Below are 23,360 nucleotides of genomic sequence, written 5' to 3' on the forward strand. Positions count from 1 at the left end.
AAAGAGAGAGATGAGAGAGAAATGAGAGGAATGAAGATTGAACAAAAAAAGCTTTCTCTCTAAAGGGTAAATTGGACTTTGCAAGTTGGGTTAGAAATTGGATTGTGACACAATTGAAAAGGATTCGTGGGCTGTGGTAATTTTGGTAAGAATTGCTAAGCACATTTCTTAGATTTCTCTTTTTTAATTAAACCAACTAGGATATGACCCGCGGTACACCGCGGGTTAATCTTTTATTTTATTTTTATAAACTAATGATTTATACATTCGTTTTTATGTTTTATTTGTACCGTAACGTATATTTGATTATGTACGGTTTCTAATAAGATGTAAGTTTGCGATATTCTAAGTGTAATAGTATTTTGTTTTTATATGGTGAAACTAAATTTGTTTTCCATAATTTGTGATTTTAAATTTTTTATAATTGTGTATTATATAAATATTTTTGCAAATTGTATCATTTCTTAGGACATTTATAATTTATAGTTTACAATTGTCATTAAAATACCACGGAAAATTTTTTTGTTTTATATAATCTAAACTAAATCAGATTAACTCGATATGTATATTATTGGCAGTTTTAAAATAGTAAAATGAGGACTTAACCCGTATTGAAGCGGTTTGATAATGATATTCCAAATTTTTTTTAATGTTGATTCAAACATGTCGTCCCACTATATAACTATAACTATGTTCCGTAATATAACCCGTCGACATCTATTTATAACAAAAAAACATTTACGAAAGAGATTTTTTTTTGTTTTGTTAAATTGTTGCATTAATTTAAAGATCTATTAAGATTACGCATCAAAAAGAGTTTATGGAGAAAATGTTGTTTTAAAGTAGGCCCCGGAAATCGGTGGCTTTGAAGCCAAAATATTAAAATAAATAGAAGGTGGGGAATACAGTATAACTATCCAGCTACTGTTATCAAAATAATTACGTGGCAAGAAGATCAATGTACACATAGCCCATTCTAATTTTTCCACTTACGATATAGTATTTGAAATTGTAATAAGAGAAAGCCACTAAAATAAAAAGTCCTAATTGTAAATTAGAGCCCAACCCATTAAAGAGTTAAACGAAGATGAAGGATGATTTTGCTGATTTCGATTCTTTCCCCATCGTATATCCAAGCCTCCACCATCTTCTGTGATACATCTGCCAAGTATGGTTATCCTTTTCTTGATTTTAATCGGAACTAATTTTTCTAAAAATTAAGTCACTTAGTTGATTGATTTGATGATATGAACCGTTGATAAGTAAGCCGGATCTCAGTTCGTGGTGTTCCCAAAGGGGTTTAACGGCATGTATCCTCTTGGAGCAAGCTTTGAAATTCTCGATTGATGCTCGAATGGCTAAGTATCAACATCTGCCAATGAAATTCCTGGTAATTTTCTATTTTCTTCATTTGGTTGATAGATCTGCGACGTTATCGATTAGTCATTATTTCGAAATGGTAGCTTCGTCTTTCAATTCTTAGATTTGTGTTCTTTACATATTAAAAATGGTCACCAATTCCATATAAAAACATTCACAATTATCAGAGGCTTCACATACACATAAAAATCGAAATTGTTTAGATAATAGGTTAAAAAAACTTAGGGTTTGATGTTCTTGAGGGATTGATTTGGTTTTCCACATATAAGAATTAGACCCTAATATTGTGATTCTGAGAAAACATTCCTTGATAAAGACGGCTTTGGGATCTGCTTATGTATGGATGTGAATGGGTCCTCTATTTTGCTTGATGATAGAAATAAATATACATAAACAAATAAATATTGCAAATGTTATATAATCTTTCATATAAGTTTATTTCATTATAAGCTAATTACTGTAATAACTCTTACAATTTAGTAAATGCATGAGCTTCTGGTTATGGATGATTGATACGAACTTGTGAAGCATCACAAGACTTTGACACTTCTTATTCCTGTTAAAAAAATGATTGGTTAACATCATTTAGTTGTTGGATTATTATAAGCTATGTAAAACAATTTTTTTTAGCATTTTAATACTGGAACAATTTTTACCTCTATAAGTTTTGATTTTTGCCATCGGCTAACACCAATTCCAGAGTCGAACCCGTTTTGATTGTATATTGTCGTTATGAATGCAGGATCAGAACCTAGACTCACCATGCGATTTTGTAAGGCCGCACATCGCTTAGATATGCAAATTAAACAACCATGGAGACATTATACAGTTTTTTTGCTGTATGTAAAAGGTAAATTTTTTCTTGATGAGCTGCTTTGTTTTTGCATATATTGACAGGTTATTTATAGGAGATTGTAGATGTTTATGGTTAGGTTTGATTGAAAAGCGAGAAAATCTTGGTGATCAAGTTCAAAATCTCGGAAATCTTGTAATTCAAAATTAATGCTAATTATTATAATTTACTGCATAATAATATGAGAATTAGGCATATTTTCTAAATATGGTACAAAGCATTATTGTAAACGAAGGATGAAGTAAGGAATATGCCATTTGATAGATGGATTGTTATAATTAGTATATATTTTGCTTTAAATTCGGGATTGTAGCTATCACATGAAAGAATATGCCTAATATTACTGCCGGTTAAATCTAAGGCAATATCCTATAGGAAACAAATGTTAAATGCAATTAATTCTCTACCATTATTATAGAAAACAAAATTCCGTTTGTTATAACTACTTATATATGTTTGGTTTATTAACAAAATAAATGATTAAATGTCATTTGGATTTTTTGTAGGAAAGTCTCAAATAAGGAAGGATCTGATTCAAAATAATTCGGGTCAAAATAGGAAGGATCTGATTAATGCGGGACCTTTAGACATTGTTAGGATTTGGTTGTTTAGGGAAGTTGCATATATAGTGAAAGATAATATATTGCCGAAATCTTTGCATTTTTTTTTGGCAAGTATCATGAGGTGGATCCGCAATGTTTAATTGAGTCGGGTCAAAAAAAAAAATTTCGGGTCAAAATTTTAAAAATACCCGACCCGATTTGGGTACCCCAAAAACTGCTGCAAAAATGTATAGTAGATGTGAATTCGGATCCTGGATCGGGTTTAGAAACATCAAACCGGGTCAACTTAATGGATATTGGGCTTTTCCATATGGGCCAAGCTTATGCATGTGGGAATTATAGGCATCCAATACTTAATAAGGGTTATGTAAAAGCTTATGCATCAGTAACCTATGTCTCATTGCTTATTTTTCATTTTTTTTTAACCGCAGTTTTCAGTTTTCTTTTTGTGTTTTTTATTTCCTGAAATTATTTCCAATATAAAGCCGATCAGAAAAAACTATTAGAAACGGAAAAAATACCTCTAAACTATTGTTGTGACTAAGAAAAACTAGAAATTTCAAGTTCACAAAAAAATAATTTGAAAACACAAAAATGTGTGTTTTCGCATCACTCTATATTTCTGAATGAATGCATATATACATAACATACATATTTAAATATAAAACAAAAAAGTAATAACTAAAAAGAAAAATTGTTTGCAAAGATGTCTAATAAAAGTATCAGTAAGCATCTCTTTGAAAAAGTTCATCTTCAACCACGATATCTTACAGTTATATTAAAAAGTTTTTACCATTTCTTACGATTGAGCACTGAATCGTTGTAGAGATTTCTTGTAGACATCCATATTTGTTCTCACAAACAAATCATTCGTGATAAAGATTTCTTGTAGACATCCATATTTGTTCTCATAAACAAATCATTCAAACACTATTACACACAAGTGTGTTTGTGGTTCATATTTTGATTTATTTTCCACTATAAGAAATGAAAGATATTAAAAGCAAAAGTAATTCATTGACATTTATGTCCAAATACAAACAGAGGTTTTGATTGTCAAATAGAAACAAAGAACATGTCTCAATTTTTAAACTAGGATATAAATAAAACAAACAAAGTTTTATATTTATTTGCTTTAACCATGTATTTGATGGATGTCCTATAAGTATAAGCTATAACTACGATTTAACTAGGATCGCATATGCGTTGCAATATTTTTTAACTTCTGTTTTGTCAAAAACTACCCAAAAATTTCTCGTTATTACTACCTTATTTATCTCGTACCAAATTGTCATTACTAAAATTAGGATCCTAAATTGGATCCTAAAGACACAAACCGAGTCAGCTAAATTAATATTGGTTTATCCCGTATGGGCTCTAATTACATTTTTTTTGGAAACTAATTATTAATTAAGTATGAGAAACGAAAAGAATATAAACTAAACGATCGTGACTCATAAAATTAAAATTGGTGAAGTCATGTTGGTCGTCAAAATGTGGTAGGAGTAGTAGACTAAAATCTACCTTCCTTTGTAACGCATTGCACAGTCAATCGAGCAATTTAACCAAAATCAGAAAAAAATTTAGCAATATAATTTGCTTTTGTGCAACACTAATATGAAACTGCAAAATTCAAAAGTGACACCAAATCGGACCAATCTGACTGGTTCGAAATTGCTTCAATAACATTAGAGCAATTAGACAATTGTCCTCTGGAGAATTTTTTTGTTGATTTATGTTTTGTTAAATGCTTTTTTTTTGGTTTTTTTTCTCATAAGTGTTGCATTTTTTTTTGGTTAAAAGATAACTTTAGCTTATCGTGAATGGCAATATTATCATTTGTGATAGGACAAGAATATAAAATATATTGATGAAGAAAGAAAATAGAAATCTATATTCACGACAATTCATTTTCAATTACGGATATAGTAAAAATGGTTTATTATGACAATAAATATAAAAACAAAAAACAAAATGTGTTGGTCAGCCTAAAAATGTGTGTGGTGTGGATAATATATAAAATATTAAATACCAATACTATCAAAAATTTATAATAATTTCTCACGACAACAAAAACACCGCCACGAGACGAGCCAAACTATAGATTGGGATTTGGGAGGTGATTGATGATCAATTCCGGACAACGGAAGAAACCATACTAATAGACTCGACGACGGCGGTTACGGCGGAGTAGAGAACCGTTGGAAACATGGCGATGAGAGACCTTGTTAACGGCGGAGCCGCTTGTGCCGTTCCCGGTTCTTCTTCTTCTTCTAATCCTCTCGGAGCTCTCACCAACGCTCTACTTGGTTCGTCTTCCAAAACCCAGGTTAGCTTCCTGATTCCTTTGTGATCAAAACCGTGGTGAAATTGAAGTCTCCTGATTCAATTCGTCGCCTTTTCCTTGGTTCTCCTGGAACTCACAAGTCGAAATAGATCTCATTTTTCTGTGGGGTTTTGTTATTTGCTTGCCAAGTTTCGATTTTTCTTTCCGTAGTGTTAGGGTTTTAGACGTCCTTATCGCAGAGCATACATAATTCGTTTTTAGACAGTTATGATTATAATTTGTTTAAAGGTTTGAATTTTCTGAGAATTTGAAGAAATTTTGATGATTGGTGATTTGTTGTTGTGCAGGAAAGGCTTAAGGAGATACCTAATGCTAACCGTTCAGGTCCTGGCCCACAATTTTACTCTGAAGACCAACAGATAAGGTCACTTCCTGGTTCTGAGTTAGATCAGCCAGGTCTGCAACCGGGTGCTCAGGTTAATGTGGTGGAAAGTTTTGGTTTTTACAATGGTAGTATTGAATCTGCTTTTCTAGCCTCTGTGATGGCTGATGGGTTTACCAATTTTTGCATCAGGGTTCAGAGTTCTTCCGTGGTTTCCGCTCTGTAGATCAGAATGGTCTGGGTGCGGCTTGGGATGAGGTACATCAAGGTGGACCTATGCCTCCAATGGGACCTATGTATGAGCCAGTTCAGCCTACATTTGAAGGTTTGTGATTTGATCTCTACCACTTTTATTTAATGCCAGATACAAAACGGATAGATATCGTGGTTTTGATATTGAATAAATGGTGGTATCTTTTTCTCCCATTCATCATTCAATTGGGAAGTACATAACATTGTTTTCGTAGGAAGAGAAGCTAACAGTGAAAGTGTGTGTTAGTAATTTAGTATAGCGACATGAAATAAATAATGTGGTCATTTTAAAAAGCAACGTCTTCTCCATGCACTCTTATTTCTCCCGGATGGCGCGTTGAATATTTTATAGCTCTGTCTTAGTTATATAGCCTAATGTCGAGCGAGGCATTCTCTTGTGCTTGCTTGATTTGTTTTTTACATTGCTTATATATTACAGGACCCCCACAGAGAGTTTTATCAAACTTTCTGCATTCATTTGTTGAGAGTAGCCGTGGTGGTATTCCATTTCGTCCAGCACCTGTTCCAGTTCTGGGATTATCGCAAAGTGACAAACAATGTATACGTGATCGTAGTAGCATAATGGCCCGGCATTTTTTTGCTGATAGGGGAGAGGAATTTATCAATTCTCAGGTTTGCTGTTTATCTGATAGTTTTCCATAGCTGCATCATTGTGTTATATTCCTTCAACTTAGGTTTTAAGGGTCGAGTATATATGTTTAATATTTGGTGTTATATCATTAATTCCCATCGCCTTTTTGAAAGAAAGATCTATATATAACGTAAGAACAATAATGTTCATGTCCACTCTCTCCTTCATGTACATCAAAATGTAACATTTTGGAATGGCAACGAGGTAGCACTGTCACTATCATATATATCACAATCATCTGTGGGTCAGGGCTTTTTGGGGATTTATTGCTGTTGTTTTACTTGGTTATTCTTCCTATTTAGTAAGGATTTTCTCGAAACCATGCCAGCTGTGCAGTATGGTTAAGCCTTTTTACGTTGCCGCTGGCCTAAGCCTTTTTCTCTTCTCCTTTAATGTGTGTTTGCTGCTTCTCTTCTCCATGTCATTGGCTGAATATTTTGTTCTACGTTATTTTTCAAGGTAAACGCATTATTATCATCTTTAGATATCGACGATGGGATACAAGCTCGAGGTCATGTTCCCAGGAGATTTCGGGAGCTAGATGATTACTGGAATGAGTCTCAAGCTATTGTGAAACCTAATTTACATCCTGCTGACAATTGGGCGGCTGAATTTAACCAACATGGGATGGATCACGGTGGTCCTGATTCATGGGTCCAGTCTTTTGAGCAACAACATGGTGTGAATGGGTGGGCCACTGAGTTTGAGCAGGTAGTTTCTAGCATAAACAGTTATATGATGGAAAAAATTTCCTTCAGTACTTTCTTGAAACGTCTCTTTGATTGTCCATGCCAAACATATGTTTGATAAGCTTTCAATGAGGATCATAGAAATATCTAAGGCATTTATTTTGGTAGAGTGTAGGCTTTGATTCAGATAGTCCCTAGGGCATAGTTGCTCAAAAGCCTGAATCGGTTGTGACTTTTTTTATGCGGTATTAGTCATCAGTGTTTGACTCGCATTTGATTTGCCAACAACTTGGCTCTCTGATAATTTATGTTTTTCTGAAAATATTTAGTGCCTCATCTTTTTTATTTTCCTTAACTTTTTAAAGGGTCAATCTCAATTGATGTCAAACCAAATGAGAAGTATGGATATGCAAAATATAGCTGCAATGGAGCAGACTCGTAAGCTTGCCCATACACTATCTCAGGATGGGAATCCGAAATTTCAGGTCAGTGTAATCTACCATTAATAATTATGTTATTTCAAAGTGAATTCCTTCATTTCTAAACACCCTTTGATAGTAGTATCAGGCGGTCGGGTTACAGTAAACTTTACTGTTGGACGACATATCTCTTTTATGGGCTGTGATCTTCTACTGCGCATAGAAAATGTTTTTGTTGGGCTTATATGTTCGTTTATGTTCTACTCTGAAATTATATCACAAATTTTAATTGTGCTTTTCCTCTTGACTTCATGTGCTGAGCTGTTCTCTTGAGATTTATGCAAAATCTTGGCAAAATGTTTCGTGAATGCAGAATTCAAGATTCCTCCAATTTGTTTCAAAGATGAGCCGTGGTGAACTTATTATTGATGAGAATCAGGTCAAACAAGCATCAGTCCCCGGGGAATGGGCTACTGAATATGAACAGCAGTATCTGGGGCCACCAAGTTGGGCTGATCAATTTGCAAATGAGAAAGTATGTAACCCAATTTGGGGTCTTACTTGCCTCTTTAGAATGCTAGTGTAATTGTTATACCTTTGTCTTGGATGGCCTGTGTATCCGCAACTGAAGCTCATGATGATAGGTTTAGTAATCTCATTCATTTTGTATTTAGTAACGTCTCTGAAGTGGAAAGGCTTCAGCTTAGATCCCTCTTTAGTCTTTACACATTTTTCCAATGGTTCCTTATATTTACAGAATCTGAAGTCCTAACACTGAATCTCTTTATTCCTTTTTTATAAGAAGCATCACCTTGCATCTAACATTAGCCTCCAATTTGGCGTTTTACAGCTTTCACATGGACCAGAACAATGGGCTGATGAGTTTGCTTCCGGGAGAGGACAGCAAGAATCAGCTGAGGACCAATGGGTTAATGAGTTTTCAAAGTTGAATGTTGATGACTGGATAGATGAATTTGCTCCCGTGGGTGAGAGTTCAGCTGATGCATGGGCAAATGCTTATGATGAGTAAGTCCCACTGTTCTCAATTTATTCTATTATAAGTTCTCTCTTTTTTTTTCTTTTTCTTTTTTTTCAATCTGCTTCACAAATCTTATAAGTTTCCTTTCAGTTCCATTCTGCAATCCTTGAGGGGGTGGGTGTACAAACACAATGGATGTTTTCTAACTTATTTATTACTTTTCTCCTATGCATTTCTCTCTGGTTCCTTAATACTTACTTAGACGAAACATTTTGCAACTATGCAGTTCTTTGTTATCTCAAAAATCGAGGTTTAATATTTACCATCAATGATTAGCCTGTTTAGTCAAGGGATTATTTAGTAAACCTCCTAATTTTTATCTATGGAGTAGAACAATGTTTATCCAACATGCATCTTCGACTTTCAAGTCCATCTAACAAGAGTATGTGCCTCTCTAGGTTTCTGAATGAGAAAAATGCTGGAAAACAAACCAGTGGTGTCTACGTCTTCTCTGACATGAATCCTTATGTGGGTCACCCTGAACCTATGAAAGAAGGGCAGGAATTGTTTCGAAAAGGACTTCTGAGTGAAGCAGCGCTTGCTCTAGAAGCTGAGGTTATGAAAAACCCTGAGAATGCTGAAGGTTGGAGATTACTTGGGGTTACACACGCAGAGAACGATGATGATCAACAGGTTAGTCAGATTAATTTGCATGAATATTAATCTCCTATAACTTATCAAAATAATGAAACTTATTTATTTTTCTAAAAAATTTTCGTTGTGGATGCAGGCAATAGCTGCAATGATGCGTGCACAAGAAGCTGATCCCACAAATCTAGAGGTGCTTCTTGCGCTTGGTGTGAGTCATACCAACGGTCAGTGCATGCTGTTTAGCAATATGTGTTTGTTTTGTTCACATATGGATACTTGTGGTCATACATTTATTGGAATTAGATAGGTAATTAATATATTGTTCTCTGTAATTACAGAGTTGGAGCAAGCAACTGCTTTGAAATATTTATATGGATGGCTGCGAAATCATCCAAAGTATGGAGCAATTGCACCTCCGGAGCTAGCTGATTCTCTATACCATGCTGATGTAAAAGCTCTTCTTTTCTAAATTCTCCACAGTTGAATCTCAATATTTGTATTGAAAGTTTAATTCCTTGTCGATGTTATAAACAGATTGCTAGATTATTCAATGAAGCTTCTCAGTTGAATCCTGAGGACGCCGATGTGCATATAGTGTTGGGCGTGCTCTACAATCTGTCGAGGGAGTTTGATAGAGCAATTACTTCGTTCCAAACTGCATTACAACTAAAACCAAACGATTATTCTCTATGGAATAAGCTAGGTGCAACACAAGCCAACAGTGTCCAGAGTGCTGATGCCATATCTGCTTATCAACAGGTACTGATCTAAGCACATAAATCAAAACTTCTCAAAGTTTCATCTTTCTGACTGTTTTTTTTTCTACTTGCAGGCTCTAGATTTAAAACCTAATTATGTTCGTGCTTGGGCAAACATGGGAATCAGTTACGCAAACCAGGTTTGAGTTCGGCTTTTTGTTTCTTGTTTGATGATTGTTTTTGGATTGGAACCAACTGAAATTTGGTATGCTATAATGTTGGTTATTGTAACAGGGGATGTACAAAGAATCAATTCCGTATTATGTTCGTGCCCTTGCTATGAATCCTAAAGCTGATAACGCATGGCAATACTTGAGGCTCTCGTTAAGGTATGTATAAAGCTCGTGAACATTTAACTCCTATGCGATTTCTTACGAAGTCGGTTTAAATTTATGTAATTTGTTAAAACTTAATGCAGCTGTGCTTCAAGGCAAGACCTGATTGAAGCTTGCGAGTCAAGGAATCTCGATCTTTTGCAGAAAGAATTCCCGCTGTGAGTAGACAAAAAGCAGACGATTTAAGCCCTAAATCCACTTGAAAATCTTACAAGGACGTTACGTCTTTTTGTTTAGTTTTGTAAAAGTAAACTACAATTTAAAAGATAAAAACATTGGGTTGAAATTAATAAAATTGTTAGTATTATTTTTACTCTGTGATGTTGCAAAGATCAATAAGCAAAAGGGTACTGATACAGTCACGATGCATTGTATAATGTATAGTAACTTGTTACTTGTTCTTGGTCCCCGGAGAGAATATACTTGCAATAACTTTGACACTGATTTCAGAATTTAGTCGTAAAGTGACACATTCATGCATTGTAATCAAACATTGTTAAACAGAAGATATGGTCCCAAAATTAGTACTTTAGTAGGAATATATCGTGGTCCAAAAAAGTTATATAGCTAAAATTGAGTCGAATATGCTGTGTACTATAGTCTTTTTCTTCAATCATGTACGGATGGACTTAATGTCTATATATGTGCGCTAATTGCTAGGCTTCGTCTTAAACTATGTAAGGGTGGGACTAATTACATATTTTAAACGCTATGCATTTGGAACTAAATTTCTGCAGCACACTGAAAACTTTGTGAACACTGCAAAAAACGTAATGATATTATGTAGTTGACTATTAGGAATGTGACATAACTTAACCCAAAAGCTAGCTCAAGAGTTAAGGATTGCCACATCCTTTATATACTATCCAAAGATCTTAATCCCAAGCAATGTGAGACATTCTAATATTGACATATCTCATAGAGAGACTAGTGTTTCTTCTATAAAGTGGTGAACGTAAAAACTAATCACTTAAAAAGGAATAAAAAGAGAGAGCGGAGAGAAAGCTCCGATCTTAACTTTCATTTTTCAGTATCTTTTTTCACGAGAAGAACTATTTATAATTGAGTTGACAAACAAAAACAGTAATGGTCAAAATTCTCTCTATTTTTTTGAGGGAAAAATATTTCTAATCTTATCTCTTTAATGATTACTAGACAGCAAATTCAATTTGTATCTAAATTCCAAAAAACAAATGATGAAAGTAAATTGGAATATAAGATTAAAAACTCTTCCATTCCGGATATTTTCTTCTATATATAATTTGGGAATTTAATATAATAATTTAGGCTTATAGAAATTAGAAACGTATACACATGATTAGATAAAATCTTGTAACAGTGGTTTCTAATAAAATTACTAGCGAGAAAAGAAAAGAAACAAATTCTTACACTAGCCCGCGTGTACTGACGGCACTTAAATATCGCAGTACTTGTAAAGTGTTTTTATACACATAACCAACTAAACTATATCAACAACATTGTAACACCTATGCATTTATTGTAATATAGGAAGTAATCCTTGAATAGAATGAGCCGACGCATGGAATGGATAATAAATTCTCTATATATGGACCTAAGAAAACCATAGAAGTAAGTAACAATCCTCAAAAGTAGGAAGAATGGAGAAGGTAGGGGACCATAAACATAGTGTAAATAATAATAGGATACATTTTCATATAAGACGTAGCAGAAGCTAGCAAGCTTGGCTTTTGAGTGGAAAGAGACGTCATATATTGCCACATCCTCGAAAAATTGGCTTGTACGAAAATGTGGTCTCTCGGATAGCAAAACGATATGTCATCGTCCCAAACCTAAGAAAACCTTATTCATTATTAATTTCCCCTTCCCCCTTCTTGAGAGCTACATATTTAGAATAATTTTAGATGTACGTTGGTCAATTTCTTTAGTTGACGTCTGATCATCATACTGCGGGAGTCGGGACTATGCATGAGATGAGAAGTATGTTTTCTCGCTTTATCAGAAAAAGAAAAGAAAAAAAAAGTATGTTTTCTCGCCAATAGTGTCAAGTTCTAAAATACAGTAATTGAAAAAAGATTATGAACATGCAAAGAAAATCGTATTGTTGTGGACTGTGGAGTACCGAGTTTATACTAAAATCTCATCAGCTAGTTAAGGTTGTGCATTTTGTCCAAAAAAAAAAAAAAAGTTAAGGTTGTGCAAATGGTTGTATGATTAGAAAAAAGTAAATAAGTTGGAATCAAACGTCCTATTACTATTTACAGTGACAATAGCACATGGAAATAAGTGGGAAAATATTCATAAGAAAAAAGGAGTTACTTCTCATATATACATATGTCAATTAATTTCGGTTTGAGAATGCATTTTGTTTGTTAAAGGGTAAAAATAATACGTTAATATGTGCATGCATGCAAGTTTTACCGTTAGAAAATAGCTATACATTTTTGGAATAAGTTGCAATATAGTACTACTTTCCCTACATTTTTCTTGTACTTTTTTCATCCATTTAGATTTTTTCCTTTGTGGTGTGAAATGAATGGTGACGCATTCACTGGTTTGTTACATGTTAGACATTATTTCAGACCAAACTTTCACCAAATTAACTAACCGATTTCATACTAAACTGAATGGAATTAAGTGTAAAGTATTCCAATAATAGTCGATGAGAGAAAATCACGATAACTATACTATACCCGTGAATATTACAGTATAGTTCTGACCAATTGTGCATCACGTGATTCGTAGGGTTCTAACTATTTAACATTTCTCTCTAGCAACCACAGTCTCACTCTATACCTATAGCTAATGAGAGTACGCAGCTACACATTGCAATTTTAAAATTCCTTACTTTTTCAAAAATCGGTATATATTAATATAATATATATTATGCATATGAATAAAACGAGAACTCGAGATCTAAATGGTTTCATGTGGTGTATTAAGTGACTGAAAATTAATATCCAGTTTTTTCAATTGAAATTTCATTTGAGTTCAAATTATATTTTGATATTGTTAAGATATAAGACTATATGTCATTAAAAAAAAGTAGGGACATATATATATATATATATATATATATATATATATATTATTCATAGAGTAGTGAAAGAATAATCCACACCAAGGTTGAAGATATGGCGGCAATATGATGGACCAATAAGATTGTCACTGGTAACATGTGTAAATTTATCCGCTCTATGATATATGTAATGATGTCGTCGTGTCTAAGTTTCATTTGATGCAAAAAATATAAAACACAATGTCCTACATGGTAGCATATACTATGGGATATATATTCATAGATCAGTCCCATCCCATACCTTCTAACATTTCATTCCATATTATATTTCGATTCAATTTCGTTGGAAACTAGTTTTAGTTTCCGGTCCCCCCCCCCCCCCCAAAAAAAAACCTCGAAAAAATAAAACCAAAATCAAAAGCCAAAAACTAAACGAATTATCATACAACGGTTTTTAAAACAAAAATCAATTTTGCCATTTGAATGGCTAACATTTTTTAAAAACGAGTTTTTAGGTTAGCCATTCGTAAACTAAGTTTCAACTCAAAGACCATCCATGCATGACCGATCTCAAGAGCTAAATGTTGTAACGTAGAGTGGTTCAACCATATAAGAACATAATTATCGGTAGTTGCTTAAGTGATTCTTAGATTTATAAATGATTTAAATTAAATTGAAAATACTGAATATAACTAAGGAACGTTTTTTAGCTAAGGAACATTTTAAGAGTTAAGAAGTTTCATGTGGATAAGAGCCATTATTAAGAGTCTTTGGATAATCATGCTCTAATGTTTGTCAGCGATCATTATTAGGGCTAATCATTATGCATAAAGCTTTTCCGATCCTTTATTTATACCCACTTAATATTATTTAATTATAATATTACCTATATATTAATTCAATTAAGAAGAGTAAAATGGTAGCTAGGGATCAGTCGTAGATCTAGAGCCGGTCCACTACAACTTTTTTAGTGTTCCCACCTCGGAAAAAAAACGACTCACTTGGCTTTGATGTGATAGAGAGTCTTTTCTTTTTGATGTTTCTTCGAACGGTGGGTCACTCGTGTGCTAATCTATTCTTTATTTTATCATATTTTGATTAGTATTTTGTGACCAATTTTTCTAAGTATATTTCATAAGTATAAGCCATAAGAATTTGTATTCTATAATCGGTTTTTTTTTTTTTTTTTTTTTTTGAGTAAAATATGACAGTTGTTATGGACAATTGGACATGTTGTCGGGCAAAGTATCTAGATCTCGTGAAATTCAGTTTCTGATCTAGATTGACATAAAATTATGCACTATAATTTTCGATCTAGTGACTAAAATATTTTTTTTTGTATTCAGATATTCTAAAGTAGATGCTATAGATTGCTGAGTTGTTGTATAATTTTCTTATAGCCACATCTTATATAGCATGTTGGCCAGGGGCGGATCTAGATAAATATTTTGTATGGGGCACAATATATATTAAAAATAATTTCTATTGAATCTATTTAATATTTTGTATATATTATTTGAAATCTTATATGCATATGAAAATATTTTTTAGATTAACTAAAGACAGAATAATAAAAACAAAATTTAAAACTGACATTTAAATAAAGAGGGCTAACCAAAAACAATATTAGAAGAGTATTTGGAGAACTAATAGGAAATGAAAGAAAAAAAATTGCAGCATCAGAGGGGTTTGAACTTGTGAGTGATGGGATGCTTATATAAAACTCAACTAAATATGCTAACTTTTTGTTTCAAATCCCTAATACAAACACAAAATAATAAGTTAGTATGGGGCACGTGCCCCACCTCCTTATAACCTCCGTCCGCCACTGATGTTGGCTAAGATCAATTAAGAATGGATAGTAACTACATTTAATTATTTTACCAAAAAAAAAAAAAAAAACTACATTTAATTAGTTTTATATTATATTTTTTTAACCAGCTATATATTTTAGATTATTAGGTTGAAATTTGTTCATGTGATAGTTTATACATGTCAATTTAGGGACCATATTTGAACATTAAAATTTACAAATCTTACATTGAAAAACATGAACCTGTGTGAACCTGCCGGCGGGCCATGAACCTGTGTTTCTAGGTGAACTTTTGTTGTCGGAGTATCCACTTGTTGAGTAATAGAATTCAGTATTTTCGTCCCGGTTGGTCAAAGAAAATAATTCATTTAGACTTTGGAGATGGTCTTAGTCATGAAATGTAAGTGCTATCTTTTTTTTTCTTTTTTTTTCTAACTCGAACTTAGATTAGACATTTAGACTTTGGTGTATAACATTTTCATCTAATGCTGAACGGTTTCATTATTTATATACAACTTTTCTTTTGAAAAATGTTGGCTTTGCAATGAATAAAAAGATGAAATATACAGAGTTACACACACGAATACACAAAAGACTATCTTCCGACTTCCATCAAAATAATATACTTTTTTTTTGTTTCCTTTTTATTTTCTTTGTTAAAGAGCCCTTTTTATTTCACGTGCATTAATTTCTAGTTAAACTTTTTTTTTTGTGAAGTTACATTATACTCCCTCCGTTTCAAAATATAAAGCATTTTAGCTAAAAACACGTCGATTAAGAAGATCTACTTTTTAAAAGTTCAGTCAATCATAAAAGAGACTACATAATAAAAATAATCACAAAATATTAAAATAATACAGTAAAACCTCTATAAATTAAAAATGTTGGGACCATGATATTTTATTAATTTATAGTGATATTAATTTATCTATAAATTAATAATTATTAATTTATAGCGTAAATTAGTATTTATTAATTTATAGAAAGTTTTGTTTCAATTGTAAAAACTTTTTTTAAAAAAATACGAACTAAAGCAATGTGATCTAACTAAGATTAATGTTTTGGATGTTATAAATTTTATAGTTTTAGTCTTAAACACTTAATATTTCGAAAAAAATAATTTATTTTGACAATGAATAACAACGATTATAGAATTCACATATACAAACGATATACATAAATTAAAATTCACAAAGACATCCATTGTTGTATTTTAAAAACATATACGACTATTAAAAAAAAATTATGCATATTCAAAATTTGAAAACTTACAAAAATTTTTGGCTATTTTTATGAAAAACACTAAAACTATTATATATATATATATATGTGAAAATTACATGATTATTAATTTATGATATTATTGGGACTATATTTTTACATAGGGATTTCAAAAAAATTATTATCTTATTATCTTATCGAATTTGGTTAATTTTTACATTGGCCCGACTCGGGACCGGCCAAATTTATTAATTTATCGTGTTTATTAATTTATCGAGTATTAATTTATAGAGGTTCTACTGTATATAATTTGCATAGAAACTTGAAAACGACTTATATTGTGGAACAAAAATATTTCTCCAAAACGCTTTATATTTCGAAACGGAGGGAGTATATTTAAAAAACTTTATAGTTTTTTTTTGGCCAAAAAAAATCCGAATCTCTCTAGTTCAAAGTTCCTCTCTTTTAGCGGCTTTGGCCACCGCTATAACTCAGCTAAATTAGGCATAGCCCCACTTATTTAGTAGAAACGAGAGCTAAAGTTCAGCTGTTTTTATGACCAAAAAAAAAAAAAAGTTGAGCTGTTTCCTTTACGATCCATTTCGAATTTCGATCATTAGCCATTAATGACGCATACATCGACAATGGATTGAGCGTGAATTATTTATTATGATAAGAAATTCGTTTAAGCCTAGAGTTAATTCTCTTCAAAATGATTTCCTCAATTTGTTTGTATTAAATTATCCCCTTTAGCAGATTGGATGATATCATCATTCACTTTGGAGAAATTTAACTTGACGATTTAGAGTGGAACAACCATTCTCTTGGAATAACATTTGATGAAAGTAAGTGTGTGGTTTAAGACCTTTATGTTAAATGTACATTTTAAAGTGCTTTCAATTAATAAAAAGTATATTACAATTCTTTTTTTATGTTTATTATATTAGTTCCCCTTGGATAAGTCTATTTCATGCCAAAGTCATTATAGAAGTGCTCACTTAGGGTTGGTTATACAAGATTTTTATAGTTAATTTTGGTGGAAGCAAGTGGAAATTCGGACCATAGATTAAAAAGAGGACATTGACAACTCTAACTCTCTCTATATAGGTGTATAAATTAAAGGACCACTTCATCCTCTAAACTCTCTATCCAAAGTCAAAGGTCCATTTTTTCTTAAAGTTGTTTTATGCGAAGCCCCTTTACTTTAATTTCTTTTTTGATAGTTTTGTATCGATTGTTGAGTTTAGGGGCGATCAATGTTTTCAGATCCAATCCGAACTAGAAAATAACAAATCGAAAAATTATTCGGATTGCCTATTGAAAATCGGTTAACCACAATCACTTCGGATCAATAGATCCAACTTTTAATCAAGTGTTTTACTAAATAACTATTTCTCATTAATCACTCAAGTGACTAACATGTATGATGTATATTATGGATCATTTTTTGGTCATCCTCAGATCGATCTAGACCGGCCACAACTCCATGGATTGATAGATTTATATCTGGATTTTAAAATCATCAAACCGAAAATAATTTTTATCCCGGAATCAAATTTGTATTCCAAATAAAATCTAAAAAACAAGATAGTTAAATAACATACCTACTAGTCAAAAGCGAAAAGTATATCTTATCTATTTGAAAACATATATATATATATATATATATATATATCATTCCAAGTTCTATGAATTGGAAAGAGAATATAATCACAAATTATACCAAACCAGAGTTTTTAAAGTACAAACTATTTCGGTAAAAATAAAACAAAATAGAAACCATACTTTAAAGAAATGGAAAATGACAATTTATTTATCATGTTATAAATATATATATATATATATATATACTTTTATAAAACATGTTACAACGATGAAATGGATAAAGATGTCGAAGTGGTGAGAGACGACAGAGTAAATAAGTTTAAGATGAAGGTATGAGATCAAAAAGTTATCGAGCAAGCTTAATAAAATAAAATAAAATACATTTCAAATTCAAAAACAAATGACAGTGATATATAGATGTAACAAATCAACCACCAACGTACCAATCAAACCTTGCTAAATCGGAATTTCTTATTCTGATAAGCAGTCTTAGTACTTGACAAAACGAAATATATAAAATGAAAAACCATTCTACTTAATTAGTTTCTACCATAACAATAAAAAGAGATTGTTGCGTACGCTTCTATCAGTTTCTGTAATAATTTCACATTCGATCATATGATAAGATTATATATAAGACGTCCACGAAATCTTTTTACTCTACTTATGTTAATAATCTCTCCACTGCAAGCAAAATATATAAGGCAAATTATAATAAAGTGACGAATTGATAAGGATGGATAAATAGAGACATAGATCTCTTTCTAGAAGAATAAAGAACCTGAAAAGATATAATAATCAAATGAGGAAAAGAATCTAGAGAGCAGAGATACAAAGACATACAATGTAAAACGTAACTGCCCATATATATATATTTTTTTAAAGATTAACCACGACGTGTATATATGTACATATACGTATATATATGTATGTATTTAATATAAGGAAAACATACTAATTCATTCACTTCTTGATTAACTATTTGTTAAAGGTTCACTACTTGATTAATGCTAGACTCTTTTTTGTTTAGTTAAAGCTTAATACAACTGTTTTATAACGTTACTTAACATTGTTACCAAAAAAAAAAAAACTGTTTTATAACTACTGTTTTTATGTAATTTATTAAAGATGCATGTACCAATAATTGAATGAAACAAAATTCACGACTATACTGGAAAAAACTAATTAAAGAATGTTTAAAGATTGAACACACCAATAAATGAATGTCAGCTAATCTAAACTTATTCACGTTTGTCTCAGAAATTAACAATGAAACCACACATTCTTAACTATTTTAAATAAATAAATATCTATACAATTTTTTGAACATCTAAGGAAGAGGCGAAGAATTAGTCAAGTACTCAAACTCACGACTGATTTTCAACTTGTAATCGTGATTCGTGTCTGAGAACGTACGTCGCTGTTTTTTTATGGTAATCGTATATGATCACATGCAGTGGCGGATCAAGAAATTAATTTTATCAGGAGCAATAATATTAAATAAAAAACTATAATTTTATTAATATAAATGAATCTTCTAAGTAAGTTAAAGCATTTGATTAATTTTTTTTAAATTAACGAAAGTGATTTAAAGTTATTTTATCATTGAAATATGAGCTTATTATTTACAAATAAAACAAAAATAAAATTAGGCTTTTGTATTATGTTTGAATTATATAGACTTTAAATTATAACTAGATATTATACAACACAAAACCATTGTATAAGAAGAAAACAGAGTAATTGAGGGTATTAAACAAGTATTTAACAAGAACATAATTAAAAACTCCTGTAAATAACACAATTGCCCCTAATCGTAACGTAAGTCTGCCGATGCTCACATGTCAATTTTTTTTTTTTTTTTTTTTTTTTTTTTTTTTTTTTTTTTTTTTAAAACTCACATGTCAATTATATGATACTATCACACAATTAATTTAAAATACATGCAAAATCAACATTAATTTATTTACGATTTAGTCACAGCATTAGTTTTGCAAATAAGTCTTCTAAAAAGATTATCCACCTGTTTTTTTTTTTAAATCAAATTATCTACCTAAGTGACCATATATATTTTTCATTTAGAGAAAAATTATACCTTAGAGAACAATATTATTATTTAGTTATTTAGCCTTTATTGTGAAATTTAGCCCCAAAACTAAAAAAAGTCAACCAAACAAACAAATTATTTAAAAAGCGTCATCAGATATCTGTTGAAATTCGCTTGAATTCATGAAACCGTCAAACCCATCGTTACCATTCAAACTAAACTATGATAGTGTAACGGAAACATATTTATATTATACTACTAACCAATAAAAATCAACACATGCTTATTTTCCATAAACAAAGCATACAATTAAGTGATTAACCATTAATTACCATTCAATATGAACCACTCAAGTCTTTTAAAATTTACCATTGATCACCAACCACACAAAAATAATAATATATATATATATGCACTGTGTATATGTATATCAGTATATGTATGTGTGCCTTGCGTATAAATACGAAGTCTCTCATCTAAGTTCTTACTTCTAAGTCCAATACCAAAATATTTCCTTTGTTTTTCTCTCTTTTAACTACAACTTCCAATAAGAGAGAAGAGATAGAACACTAATGGAGTCCCCAAGCCTACCAATGACGGCAAAAGACTGGACCACCACCAGTCTCCACCGTGTATTCGCTATGCAAGGCGGCGAAGATGACCTCAGCTACGTCAACAATTCCGATAGCCAAGCTTTGGCTATAACCTTAAGCAAACCAATCCTTATCTCAACTCTCGAATCCATCAAACTCTTCTCCGACCAAACTTCTCCCATCAGAATCACCGACCTCGGCTGCGCCACCGGCGCCAACACGTTTACAACAGTTGATACGGTGGTTGAGACGTTACAACGGCGATACACGGCGGTGTACGGTGGTGGTGGCTCGCCGGAGTTTGAGGCTTTCTTTTGTGATTTGCCTTCTAATGACTTCAACATGTTGTTCAAGTTGTTGGCTCAAAAACAGAAAGTTGATTCGCCCGCGAAATACTTCGCTGGGGGCGTTGCTGGTTCGTTCTATGACAGGCTGTTCCCGAGAGGAACGATTCATGTCGCTGTTAGCTTAAGTGCCTTGCACTGGCTCTCTCAGGTCTAACACACTAATCATTTTTCTATATTATAATGTTTTTTGTAACTGTATAATGTTATTTAATTATTTAAGGTAATTACTACTCTTTTTTTTGGTTATATATAAGAAGGAATTAGAATCCATATATACATTATTCACCATTTAAAATAATCAACGACGTCAATTTAACATTATAGATATGATTGTTTTAGCATTCTACTAATGTTAGAAGCTCAACATTTTATCTTGATTAATTATTGTAAGTTTTTTTTTTTTATTAAGGTAATTATTATACTTTTTAGTGGTCGGAAAGATAATTCGTGTACTGGATATACGTTACGACTATAAATTTGTTACGTCAATTCTCCCAATGAAGATCAATGTGCATCACCCAAATTAATCAACAAAAGCAATTTGACAATATAATTTATTTTGTTCTATCAGTCTCAAAACAAGAACATATATAACACCATATATCAAAAACCGTTTCTAAAATATGTGCATTGAAAAATATATGTAGATACCGGAGAAAGTATTGGAGAAAGGATCAAGAACGTGGAACAAAGGGAAAACGTGGATAGAAGGAGCAAAGAAAGAAGTAGTGGAAGCATACGCAGAGCAATCAGACAAAGATTTGGATGATTTCATGAGCTGTCGGAAAGAAGAAATGGTGAAAGGAGGAGTGTTGTTTGTGTTGATGGCTGGTCGTCCTTCTGGCTCAAGTAGTCAATTTGGGGACCAAGATACTCGAGCCAAACATCCTTTCACAACTACCATGGAACAAGCTTGGCAAGATTTAATAGATGAGGTAAATCTACAAATATACATATTACAAACACGTGTATCTTTCATGATTACATTACATAACCGTTCATGATGTTGTCATGTCACTATATATCACAACTACCATGAAAATAAGCTTTTGCTTTTTACTTGTTTTTCGCTAAAACACACTATTTAAACATTTCATTTTTTTTTCCACTACAAGAAATTTGTTCATTGATAGCGCTAAAAATATGCTATCTTACGTTATAGATAGCGAATTCACAAACGCTATGTTCTCGGCAGCTATAGTAGGTATCACCCATACAAAAGCATTTTTTGTCGTGCTATTATAAGTCCTTCTAGTATAGCACTAATCGAATGCTTTAATATAATTTTTTATAACTCATATTTTTTGCTATATTATATTTTTGTGTAGCAATTTTTATGTGCTACATTATAAAATGATGAATTGCAAAATTATTTTAAATCTATAAATTTAAAATCCAAATAATTATATGCTACAAAACCAATTTGTTGAAAGCACGTTTCTTTTCATAGATCATCAAAAAATACATAATTGTAATTTTACAAAATAGTTCAGCATTTAACACCATTTGTTATAAAAACAAAGGTCATAAACAACGTCATAAGTACTGCAATTCAGATGGACTAAACAAAGAACTCCATTGGTTTGCTCTTTCCCTCCCTCCAAGGACTTAAGATGATGTCTCATTCCAAGCAATTCTCATTTCACTGCCTTCTCTATATCCTCTGCAGTTCAGTTCTCTTTTTGAAGTTGGATGTCTTTGTATGAGTAAAAGCAAGTGACTTTCTCAATTACTTCTACAAGATAATGGCTAGAAAACCGTGAGAAAAAGAGGGAACCTGAGATTCATGATGGTCTTCTTATCACAATCCATATTTTTAAGAATAAAAATTGTCAACGTGTTTTTCATTTAACTTTTCATAAATTAGCTAAAAAATTTTTTTTGGCAAATGAAATACCACTCTTATGAAACGTTTTATGTTCCTTTGGACAAAAGGGTTTGATAGATGAAGAGACAAGAGACGGTTTCAACATTCCGGCTTACATGAGAAGTCCGGAGGAAGTGGCGGGCGGAATTGACCGTTGCGGTGGTTTCAAGATAGAGAAAATAGAATTAATGAAAATAGTTGAATATTCAGATGAGAAACAAGAAGAGTGGAAGAAAGATCCGGTTTCTTACGGACGAGCCAGGACCAATTTGGTTCAAGCTGCTATTCGTCCTATGGTTGATGCTTATCTTGGACCAGAACTATCCCATGAGCTCTTCAAAAGATATGAAAATCGTGTTTCTACAAACCAAGAATTTCTCCATATAACTTGTTTTTATGGAGTCGTCGTGTTTTCCGCCATCCGAATTTGATGATGATATAGTTATATCTATAGATATGAATGGAAACATAAGTTGTAGTGCTTTATTCGTTTTTCCATCTAAGATTTGTGGTAGTTTCACTTTCATCAGCTGACTTATGTGTGTTGTCTAAATTTCTGAAGTACATGTACATAAGCTTGTAGGGCTGCAAAAAAAAATAAAACATATTTATAACTTTATAGGTATTATTGTATTATACTGTTACTGTTTTCTATAGTGAATAAACCTA

The 23,360-nt window shown here is 32.0% G+C and overlaps 2 protein-coding genes and 2 long non-coding RNA genes across 5 annotated transcripts; 3 read left to right on the forward strand and 1 right to left on the reverse strand.

Moving 5' to 3' along the window:
- Positions 1-752: 752 nt before the first annotated feature.
- Positions 753-2,893, forward strand: LOC110228300. Its single transcript, XR_002331818.1, has 4 exons — positions 753-1,168; positions 1,264-1,390; positions 2,123-2,230; positions 2,740-2,893. It is a non-coding gene; the product is annotated as an uncharacterized LOC110228300 (long non-coding RNA).
- Positions 1,502-2,135, reverse strand: LOC110228302. 2 transcript variants are annotated; one of them, XR_002331820.1, is made up of 3 exons: positions 2,037-2,135; positions 1,854-1,936; positions 1,502-1,746 (listed from the first exon to the last, which is right to left on the reverse strand). It is a non-coding gene; the product is annotated as an uncharacterized LOC110228302 (long non-coding RNA). The 2 variants fall into 2 exon arrangements; XR_002331819.1 differs by lacking the exon at positions 1,502-1,746 and having other exon boundaries at positions 1,799-1,936.
- A 1,951-nt stretch (positions 2,894-4,844) lies between the features above and the next one.
- Positions 4,845-10,597, forward strand: LOC9302210 (peroxisome biogenesis protein 5). The gene is made up of 15 exons (XM_002864398.2): positions 4,845-5,125; positions 5,431-5,559; positions 5,658-5,790; positions 6,157-6,350; positions 6,829-7,080; positions 7,424-7,543; positions 7,851-8,012; positions 8,328-8,503; positions 8,915-9,149; positions 9,247-9,331; positions 9,446-9,555; positions 9,642-9,866; positions 9,940-10,005; positions 10,100-10,194; positions 10,284-10,597. Exons 1-15 carry the CDS (start codon positions 5,006-5,008, stop codon positions 10,360-10,362), a joined length of 2,181 nt encoding a protein of 726 aa, XP_002864444.1. The 5' UTR covers positions 4,845-5,005; the 3' UTR covers positions 10,363-10,597.
- A 9,690-nt stretch (positions 10,598-20,287) lies between these two features.
- LOC9302211 (gibberellic acid methyltransferase 2) lies at positions 20,288-23,308 on the forward strand. The gene is made up of 3 exons (XM_002864399.2): positions 20,288-20,972; positions 21,472-21,759; positions 22,760-23,308. The coding sequence occupies exons 1-3, from the start codon at positions 20,457-20,459 to the stop codon at positions 23,120-23,122; spliced, it is 1,167 nt and encodes a 388-aa protein (XP_002864445.1). The 5' UTR covers positions 20,288-20,456; the 3' UTR covers positions 23,123-23,308.
- Positions 23,309-23,360: the final 52 nt, after the last annotated feature.

This window comes from Arabidopsis lyrata (assembly GCF_000004255.2).
Source record: "Arabidopsis lyrata subsp. lyrata unplaced genomic scaffold ARALYscaffold_8, whole genome shotgun sequence".
Taxonomy (NCBI): Eukaryota; Viridiplantae; Streptophyta; class Magnoliopsida; order Brassicales; family Brassicaceae; genus Arabidopsis; species Arabidopsis lyrata.